Source organism: Ursus arctos, unplaced genomic scaffold (assembly GCF_023065955.2).
Source record: "Ursus arctos isolate Adak ecotype North America unplaced genomic scaffold, UrsArc2.0 scaffold_16, whole genome shotgun sequence".
In the NCBI taxonomy this organism is placed as follows: domain Eukaryota; kingdom Metazoa; phylum Chordata; class Mammalia; order Carnivora; family Ursidae; genus Ursus; species Ursus arctos.
The window spans coordinates 44,126,706-44,136,700 of record NW_026622830.1 but is presented as its reverse complement, the minus strand read 5'-3'; the positions used below and the strand labels follow the sequence as shown (position 1 = coordinate 44,136,700).

The 9,995-nt window shown below is 48.1% G+C and overlaps 1 protein-coding gene across 3 annotated transcripts in view; it reads right to left on the bottom strand.

Annotated features, from left to right (window-relative positions):
• Window positions 1–1,031: 1,031 nt before the first annotated feature.
• Window positions 1,032–9,995, bottom strand: part of LOC125283109 (ral guanine nucleotide dissociation stimulator-like) — a 107,588-nt gene continuing 98,624 nt past the window's right edge. For 2 of the 3 annotated variants that reach the window (XR_008959417.1, XR_008959418.1), the window contains one exon: window positions 8,884–9,084. Coding sequence is in view for 1 of the 3 variants with exons in the window: in XM_057312705.1 (XP_057168688.1) it covers window positions 2,606–2,636; window positions 2,828–2,949; window positions 3,318–3,350; window positions 4,376–4,445; window positions 4,953–5,056; window positions 5,439–5,654; window positions 6,294–6,386 (669 nt within the window). In the remaining 2 variants the exon portion in view is untranslated. Of the gene's footprint in view, window positions 2,637–2,827; window positions 2,950–3,317; window positions 3,351–4,375; window positions 4,446–4,952; window positions 5,057–5,438; window positions 5,655–6,293; window positions 6,459–8,846; window positions 9,085–9,995 lie in introns of those variants that run through there. The other variant, XM_057312705.1, reaches the window with a different exon arrangement.

Below are 9,995 nucleotides of genomic sequence, written 5' to 3'. Positions count from 1 at the left end.
CTAGATCCCTTTGTGTCAGGTTATGGGATGGGAGATTTTTCTTGCTTTTGGAGCTGGCCTGTATTGCTGTAACCGGTCCTCTAAGATTCACTTTTGTTGTATCCCAAAGTTTTGGGACGCTTGTCTTGTCATTGTTCTTTGATTCCATGTAATTTTTTTTTTCTATTTTGAATTCCTGGTTGACCCACTCATTTCTTGGTAGCGTGTTCTTTCCCTCCCTGTGTTCATGGTCTTTCCAGGTTTTTCTCTTGTGGTTGATTTCTAGTCCATACCATTGTGGTCAGAAAAGATGTATGCTATGACTTCCATCTTTTTGAATTAGTGGAGACTTGTTCGGTAGCCTAATATGTGATCTGTTCTGGAGGACGTTCCATGTGCAATCGAAAGGAATGAGTATTGTGCTGTTGGAGGATGGAATGTTCTGCATGCTTCTGTTAAAACCAGGGCATCACCCAAAGCCACGGTTTCCTTGTTGATTTTCAGTTTGGATCATGTCTTCATTAATAGAAGTCGGGTGTTAGATCCCCTACGGTATTGTATTACATTCAGTTAGTTGCCTGATGTTTGCTATTAGCTGTTTTATGTATTTGGGTCCTCCTATGATGGGTGTCTAAATATTTAAAATTGTTCTATCTTCTTGTTGCATTGTCTCCATGATTGGGACACAGTGTCCTTCTTTGTGACTCACTACTCTTTCTTTTTTTTTTTTTTTTACATTCTGTTTTGTCTGATAGAAGTATTCCTACCCCTGCTTTGTTTTGGCAACCAGTTGCATGCTAGATGCTTCTCATCTGCTAACTTTCAATGTGCAGGGGACCCAGTAGGTCTGGGGGCTCAGGCTGAGTACCCAATTTTGGACAAGTCAGTGTAAGTGTGCAAACTGAGACTGAGTGTGTAAACTGCTGAATATTAGTGACAATGGAATATTACTCAGCCATCAAAAAGCATGATTTCTCAGCATTTGCTGCAACATGGACGGGACTGGAGGAGATAATGCTAAGCGAAATAAGTCAAACAGAGAAGGAGAATTATCATATGGTTTCACTCGTTTATGGAACATAAGAAGTAGGAAGATCGGTAGGAGAAGGAAGGGAAGACTGAAGTGGGGGTAAACAGAAGGGGGAATGAACCATGAGAGACTATGGACTCTGGGAAACAAACTGAGGGCTTTAGATAGGAGGAGGGTGGGGAATTGGGTTAGGCTGGTGTTTGGTATTAAGGAGGGCACATATTGCATGATGCACTGGGTGTTATATGCAAGTAATGAATCATGGAACTTTACATCAAAAAGTAGGGATACACTGTATGGTGACTAACATAATAAAAAAAATATTATTATAAAAAAATAGAGATGATGGACTTCAGAAAACATGGACCTAAAAGTCACCTCGGACAGCAAGGAGAGTGTGGGTTTCTCTGGTCAAGGATATGGCACAATATCCTGGCAAGAGAGAGCTCATCCCTGATCCATCAGATGCCAGCCAGGGAACAGTGGCTACCGTGGATCTGACACAGAGCCTGGGGCCTGGAGGGAACTACTGCTTCAGAAAAACTGCATAAGGAGATGCACGAATGCCGGAAATCCTGGCTCCTAGGTCAGCATAGATGTTCATGGAACCAGGCTCAGGTGTGTCCTTTAAGGTACCCCTACCATCTTTTCCCCACACACAAAACAAGCAGGGAAAGGAATCCAAAGATCATTGACAAGGATCCCAGAAAGATTCCAAACTTGGTAAATGGCCAACAGGGAGACTGAGGCTAAAAAGTCCTGCCTGCCCTGAGTCCATCTGCAAATTATCTTCCTCTGGCTTTGTCCCCTTCACATGCAGGTTTTGATCTCCTTACATGTTTTTCCCCACTACGTGCTGATGCAGTTCCAGAGACTGAACTAGAATACTACAAGTTCCAAATACTGTAGCAAAACCAAACCAAACACAAAAACAAAAAAGCACCTCAACGGAAGAAGCAGGACACAGTCTTCCTGGACTTAGAGCGGAGAAAGGCAACCCCAGTCCTGGGGCAGGAAGGAGTTCTAGGGCGTAGAAGTCTTAAAGACTCCCACTTTCAGTGGTTGTTGCTATTCCTGGGAAAGTCCCTGCAACCTCTAAATCTCAGGAGTTCTGAGGGGCTGTCTCTGCTGTTTGCCCAAATTCACTGTACTGAAATGGACCTGTGCTCTGAGTAAGGGAGATTTGGGGGTGCCCTCCAGTGCCTAGGGAGGAGGGCTGGCTCTTCTCCTTCCTCCCACATACAGTAGCTGATGACTCTGGAAGATTTCCTAGGTCAGGAACGAATATGAGAGTCTGTGCTAGTTTTCCATTACTGTAGGAAGTAAAATACCGAAATTACACTCCTGGGCTCTAAAACAAAACAAGGGCTTTAATCTCCTAATATGCAAATCTATCACGTAACTATTTAAAACAACTAAATGGTGCCCCCTACATAAGGAAATAGAAGGGGGGAAGGGGCGTGGAGTAAATGGGGCGCTCGGACCGCCCATATGCAGCTGCTGAGGAATCCCTGCAGGGCCACCAGACACTTGCTCAGCCCTGAGGTTGACTGCGGCCAGTTCTTCTCCTTCTTGAGTGCTGCTGACCAGCTAGGACTAGGGCTCCAGATGGCAGGACAGGGTGTAGCTAAGGACAGAGGGACACTTATGAGTTGCGCAGGAGCTTCCATTCAAGAGTCCCTGCCAGTGTTTGCCCACAGCTGGAGTCTGGCGTCCCAGCAACAAGGCCTGAGGCTGCCCGGGGAAGAAGGATCCCAGGAGTGGCCAGCAGAAAGAGTCCACCCGACCCTCACCGACCAAGCTCCTGATGGGCCTCACCTCTCAGCCTTGCTGAGTGGCTCCATAGCCTGGAACCAGGCCTGAAAAGGATCCTTGGGCTCTAGGGTGTAATTCTCGGAAGCCACCTGGAGCAGCATGATATCCGTCAGGACCTGGTATTCCTGAGAGAGAGAGAAGCAAAGGATGTATAGGGAGCCTTGGAAGGAAGCTGCAGGGCCTGGTGAGGGTTGAGCAGCGGGACCAGGGACCCGTCGGGTCCTGGCACACATGGCCACCCTCCTGCATGCAGATTCATCCAGTCTCCACCTGTTCTCAGAGGTGAGTATCAGTAGCCCCTCCTCCGGGAAGTTCTCCTGGATGCCATGCGTCTGTCCCCACCTCCTAATGGGATGGGTCTTGCACTGCTTTATTCTCAAGGGATCCCAGGAAATGTGATGTGGAGGGGATGGGGCCAAGCATTGTTCTTGCCAGGGACATCTCTGAGGCCCACTCCCTACCCTTCCCTCCGGGAAGGGTCACATATGCTTACCTTATTTCTTTTCTGGTGGTTGATCTCATTCCCCTGGAAAGCAGACAAACAAAGTCCATCAGAACGAGCCCACTGGTTCTTAGGAGTACTTGATTCCCATCCCTTCTCATGCTGCACCAAGGCCAGGACCCGTAAGGGGGCCGTGCATACACAAATAGCGGGCCTGGGATCTAGGCGAGGCTCTGGAGTCCAGAGAAAGGAGGACATGGGGCAGATGGACTGGCTACAGGTCGGGACCCTGCAGCACCACCCTGTCAGAAGACAGTAGGGGAGGCTGAAGCCTCAGGCAGGAAGGGGCTGCTGCGGCGACTGAGGTGCTTGCTGATGTGGAGGGTCCTGACTTCATTCTCCCCCCATGGGCAACCTCACCAGGGGAGGCTGAGGTCCACTCAGACAGACCTCATGCAGCTTTACCTTCAGCAAGCTCTGCTGTTTCACCAGTCTTCGGCACCGGGAGCAGTATCCTAACTGCAGCCTCCCCTGGCTCATCCCTGAGATGGGCAACAGCCCCCAGGCTCACAGGGGCAGTTGTGAGGCTGTCATGAGGGGAGGTTTGTCGAGTCCTGAGAGCTCAGGGCTCAGTACAGGGGTGCTCTGATCCCAAACCTCCGGATTCTGGTCCCTCCCCCACAATCCTCAGGCTCACCCACCTCCAGATAGTCCTCCATGGCGGTATCCAATATCACCAGCTCGGTGAAGAAAGTGCCAAGGAAGGGCATGACACCCTGTGTCATGAGGGGGAGGGTGGGATATGTCCCTGTTCTCTGTTGCCCACAGGACCCTCCCCTGAAAACGCTCCAGCTTCCTGGCCCACCCCAGGTGACTACGTGGAGCAGCTGTCGACACAGAGGGAGAGGGTGTCTAGGCTAGGGAGTCTGCTTGGACACCACCTGCTTGCCCCCTCACCGCCAATGACATCATCACCTAGGCTGTCGCCACATTCATGCCAAAGGCTTCCCCTCCCCAAGGAATGCTTCAGACCATCCCAACTTCATCCACTCAGGACCCTGTTCCCTCCCACCCCTCCTCTCTTTCCAGACCTGCACCTTCCAGGCTACCTTGATGAGCAGGTTCCTGCCCTGTGTGGTGTCCTTGCTGCACAGCTTTTGAAAGATCCTCAATGGCTTCCTGAACAGAGGCAAGGGAGGCAGGATCAATGGACGAATAATGTGGCAGGGTTGAGTGCGAGTGCCTTTTCTTTGAGAACCCCAAAGTGTCAACCTGCCTGGTTGAGGGTTTCTTCTGGGTTCCTCTGAGCACTAAGGTCTTTGTAGGACATGGGAGGGAGCTCTCATGTGGCTCATCCTGGGCTTCGCTTCCCATATTCATTGAGAAACGCTGTTTGGGTCAATTTTGGGTTCAAATGGGCAGAGAGCTTAGTGGCTGTCAAGGAAACACGTGAAAAGATTTAAAGCAGCTCAGCCCTGTGTGGGACATTTGGCAAAACTGATTTCTAAAGCGGGAGGCATGGTGGCCTCTTCACCAGGGAGGCTGAGAGACCCACCCACCCGCCCAGGTCCTGTGGTCGGGGTTTGCTGCCTCCCAGAAGGTCCAAGCTGCCTGAAGGGGAAGAGGACAGGCCTCTGGGACCTTCCTTGTCCATCCTGGTCCCTCCATGGAGTGAGACCCACTCACCTGGAAACTTTCTCCCATGTCATCTCAAGGCAGTGAATTGAGACACTCTGCAGAGCCGAGAGGATGGCATGCAGGGAGGAGTAGTTCCTCAGGGTTTGACAGGCCTGGGGAGGGAAGAGAATGGGCTGTCACGTGGGGAGCCGGCGCCCGATTGGCTCTCAAGCTTCAGTCCCCCTTGGGGAAAGCACTCCTGCTGGAGGAAGCCTCTGTCCAGGGACCTGCCGAAGGGCACACGTGAGGCCCAGAGAGTCCCACTGCTGTGGAGGAGGAGGATTTTACCCCACTCCAAGGAAGGAGCCAGGCAGAAACCAAGCATCCCAGCATGGGGCCATGCAAGTTGAGGTCAGCATGCCCCTGGACAGAAGAGCCTAGGGACTGCACAGTCCCTAGGGCAAAGACCAGGGCCTTCAACCCTGAGACTTGATCAAGGGAAGATCAGTGTCCAAGGCTCAGGAGAGCACCTCAGCTGGGCTTCCCATTGCATACCTTGGCCACCTTGATCCAGTGCTCCACCACCATGGCCCTGTCCCGGGCTGTCATGCTTGGGTTGCCAAGGCAGGTGGTGATGACACACTTGGCCACACCGTTGAACTGGGCGACAGTGGCCCGGACTGTGGGTGCCAGGTGCTCACTGCCAGGCTTATTGCGCTTGGACCAGATGGAGCCCAGGCACTGATGGGGCAGCAGCTTCTTGAACAGCTCCTAGAGAACAGGGGGACCTTTGTTCACCTAGCAATTTCCCATGCAAGACTCATGTCCTATGTAGGGGTTACAGGTCAGAGCTGGACCTCAGGGAGCTGAGAATCTGGACTGAGCCTGCTTGGAGACCGTGGATTTCATTCCATTGTTTTTCACTGAGGGAACAGGCTAGAAGGACAACAGCTCCAGGCATGGAAAGCTCCATTCCCCAAAAGAAGCAAGGCACTTCGATATTCCCCTCCAGTCCTGCAAACTATGTGCATTATTCTCTTTTTCTGTGTTGGAACAGCGCCACACTAAGATTAACGCTGCTCAACAACAGTAATGCAGCTGTGCGATTACTGAGAATCTATTTGTTTCAGGCTTCTAACAAAATATCTATTTTCTCTCTTTTGCACATATATCTCACTCAGTAGTGACACCTCAAGTTCTTTTTCACAATGAACGATTCAGAAATAAGTATCAAAAACAGATTTGAAGAGAACAGAAGAGACAATTAAAAGATACGGAAACATCCTACTTAATAAAAGGCCATGTATTTATGTTCTGAGTCGAATTTTAAAGCTTTTAAAACATTTTATGCCTATAAATCCATCTTAGATAGCAACTAGACCTCAGAGAAACACTTAAATAAACATTTACCAGTTGCTTCCTGGCGAACAATATTTCTTGCTTTCTCAGCTCCCAGTGCCCCAGATGCGGTGGCGCTCCTCGATCGCATTGACTTGGCCACATCCGGGTGGCTCCACCAGCTGAGAGAAAATGATCTCCCCACAGTGGCTCCTTTCAGAGAATCTAGAACACAGCCTGATAAAGGATAAGACAAGAAAAATAATCTAAAGGCTGACTTCATTATCATTCATTGCACAGCCTGTGTTACTCAGCAAATTTCATAAATCCAACTGCTTCTCTTGTTGCAAAATTAGGTACCACTTCTCTGCTTTCCTCTCATAGAGCTCTGGTCAAGTATTTCAAACGAGTGGTCAAGGATCCAAGAGAAATACAGGAGAAAAGAGAATGAGACAGAGCTTTCTGCACAGGTAATGTGCTGGCGGCTGCCGCCTATGGGTCGTTTTCACACCCAGGTTCCTGAGAGTATATTTTGTTTCCACAAATCCAGTGCTTAGAAGGCAAGTATTTCTATAATGAACACTTAAATTCATTTTTATTTTTATTTATTTTAAAAAAATTTTTTATTATGTTAGTCACCATATAGCACATCCCTGGTTTTTGATGCAAAGTTAGATGATTCATTAGTTGTGCATAACACCCAGTGCACCATGCAATACATGCCCTCCTTACTACCCATCACCAGCCCATCCCATTCCCCCACCCCCATCCCCTCTGTAGCCCACAGTTTGTTTCTCAGAGTCCATAGTCTCTCATGCTTCATTCCCCCTTCTGATTACCCCCCCCTTTCTTTATCCCTTTCTTCTCCTACCGATCTTCCTAGTTCTTAAGTTCCATAGATGAGAGAAACCATATGATAATGGTCTTTCTCTGCTTGACTTATTTCACTTAGCATTATCTCCTCATAAGCAATATGATAGATAAATCGGAAATATTTGCCATAGGCATTAATTACATAATTGAATTCATTCTGTATCATTCCATAAACAGTGTTTTTTCAGATTGTTTACCTTCCTATAAATAAATACAGCCACTCACAGACTGCAGTGAAGCTATTATAAGAATCAGTCCCATTAATGACATGTTTATATGGTTAAGTAATCACCATAATTGGTTCACACCTCCCCACATCCACATCCTCTGTGGTCCTCTCCCACAACGACCCTGGGCTTCATCACATGACTTACTTTGGTACCAAAATGAGCAAGCAGAGATTTGAAATGCATTTGAAAATCTGGGCTTGCCCTGTTGCTGCTCCTGGAAACCTAAAACCTCACAAAAAAAGCCTGAGCTGGCCTGCTGGGCAATAAAAGGTATATGGCCAAGTCCCCCCATCACTACCCCAGCTGACAGCTGGCCAACCCTAGAGCTGCCTGGCTGATTATTTGACAGCCTAGCTGACTGCAAACACAGGAGTGAATCCAGCAGAACTGCCCAACTGTGTCCAACCCAAACTGCCAACTCATAAAAACATGATTTAAACAATGGGCTGTTCCTTTAAGTCACTATGTTTTGGGGTGATCTGTCACACAGGAAAAGCTGATACAGTCTATAATAAGGCTATTGCTGAGGTTATAGTCTACCCAAAGCAAGCAATGTATACTTTATGCATCTTTGGAGAGGAAACTCCTCCCAAGTTTTAGGACCAGGAAAAGCTACGTATCACCTAAGCTGTCGATTTTCCCCTTTTGTAATCTGTGATCCTCTGCTGTAACCCTGTGAAGATCAGAGTCAAATCTAAGCTTGCTCCCCTTCTCCCTCCCTAGCAAGCATAGGGGGCTCTCTGGCATGCATTCTGGCATCTTAACCACTCCGGCAACTCCACTCCCTTTAAATTTGCCCCAGTGTCCTTACGCATTTTATCTATTGTATTATAGGTACTTCTATGAACTGCCTCAAAATCTTTACACAATAAATTGGAGTACAAGTAAATTAATCCCAATACTGTGTCACAGCATTAAAACAGTAATGAAGACAAATTGTTGTCCCCAGTAGAAACCACCACTGATGTTTTCCACCTTGATCTGACTCGAGGTCTCAAAACAACTTTTACCCAGAAACACAACAAAAGCCAAAATGACTCCCATCTGAAACACTCAGAATTTTTCTACCTTGCCTAAGCAGGCACTGAAATACGTCTTTCTAGTGTGGTGCCTGGAGCTGGACTTGCCCAGCTTTGATTTCTGGCTTTCCCACTTCTCAGCTAGGTACCTTGAGTGAGTCCATCACCATGGACTCTCTGTACTTCAGTTTCTGTCTGTGATACCCGGATAGTAACTCAGAAGTTACCAAGAGGGTGAAGAGAGAGAATACATAGAAGCACAAGCCATTATTATTATTATTCTTGCTACTACTGCTATTCCCCTTCATCTTCTTTCTTCCTCCACAGCCCCTTCATAAATTCATCATCCTTACTATGAGAACAGAGTGCTATGAAACACCATCCGACACCACCATTAAAAAGACACGGCCTGTATGGTTTATTCCAAAATTCCATACATTAATTGCCTATATGTATAGACACACTCCGCCTCCGTCTCAGACATCTGGTAAGAGTAGAAGTACCTTTGCCTCACTGCTTCTTTTCCTTTTGTTCACTTAATTTGTCCAGAGGTAGGTTTGTCATCTCAACTCTGTAAACAGTTCTCGCCAACACTGCTGTCAAGGAGTCCATGATGTTGGCCCATTCGTTTATGAGTTCTTCCCATTCCGTGAGGGAGGACAGCACACCAAGGAAGTCATCCCAGAGCTCTCGAGAAATGTACACACACAGGTTTGCTCGGATCCTCACCACCATGGGCGTCTAAAACCAACGAGCCAACAAGAGAACTGAATCACCCTCATTTGGAAGAAGAATGATTTTTAACAAAACATTTTAAATTACTAGGAATAAAATGAACTTTAAAATAAAAAGCACTTGATCTTGATTTTCCTTTAGTGTCTCAAAATTTATTTGATCAACTGTAACCAGGATCTGAGCTACGGAGAAATCAGCTATTATCATGAGCAAAGCTACTGATTCAAAATCCTCTGGTGTCTGCAGCTAGTCCTGGCTGTAACTGGGGAGAAGACAAAACTCTTGGTACAACAACTATTCTACTTCTTTTTTTTTTTTTAAGATTTTATTTATTTATTTGACAGAGAGAGAGAGACAGCCAGCGAGAGAGGGAACACAAGCAGGGCGAGTGGGAGAGGAAGAAGCAGGCTCCCATCAGAGGAGCCTGATGAGGGGCTTGATCCCTGAACACCGGGATCACGCCCTGAGCCGAAGGCAGATGCCCAAGGACTGATCCACCCAGGCGCCCCTGGAATTTACATCCTAAAATAATCATTTTGATTCCTGTGGTTTCTGTACCAGTGAACTCGCTACCTGACGGGATTCCTTTGGACCCACCCTCCCTTCATGGGAGAAAGGAAAAGGCTGGACTCCACAGCCCCAGGGGCCCCTGCCAGGTCAGTCCCGCCTCATTTCTATGCTTTCCACCAGGTTCACACAGAGCTCTCCCTTTAGTGCTGACTCAAGGACATCCAGAAAAAGCATCCAGAACACAGGCGTGGTAACAGGGCCCCACGAGGACTTCCATGAGGGAAGTGGCCACCAGAGCTGGTCTGCAGCGGCCCCGAGCACTGAGCGCAGAGGCCAAAGCCCACTGACAGCAGGGCTGACCCAGCCAGGCTGCCCCAGGGCAGCGATGGGTGGGAGGAACACGTAAA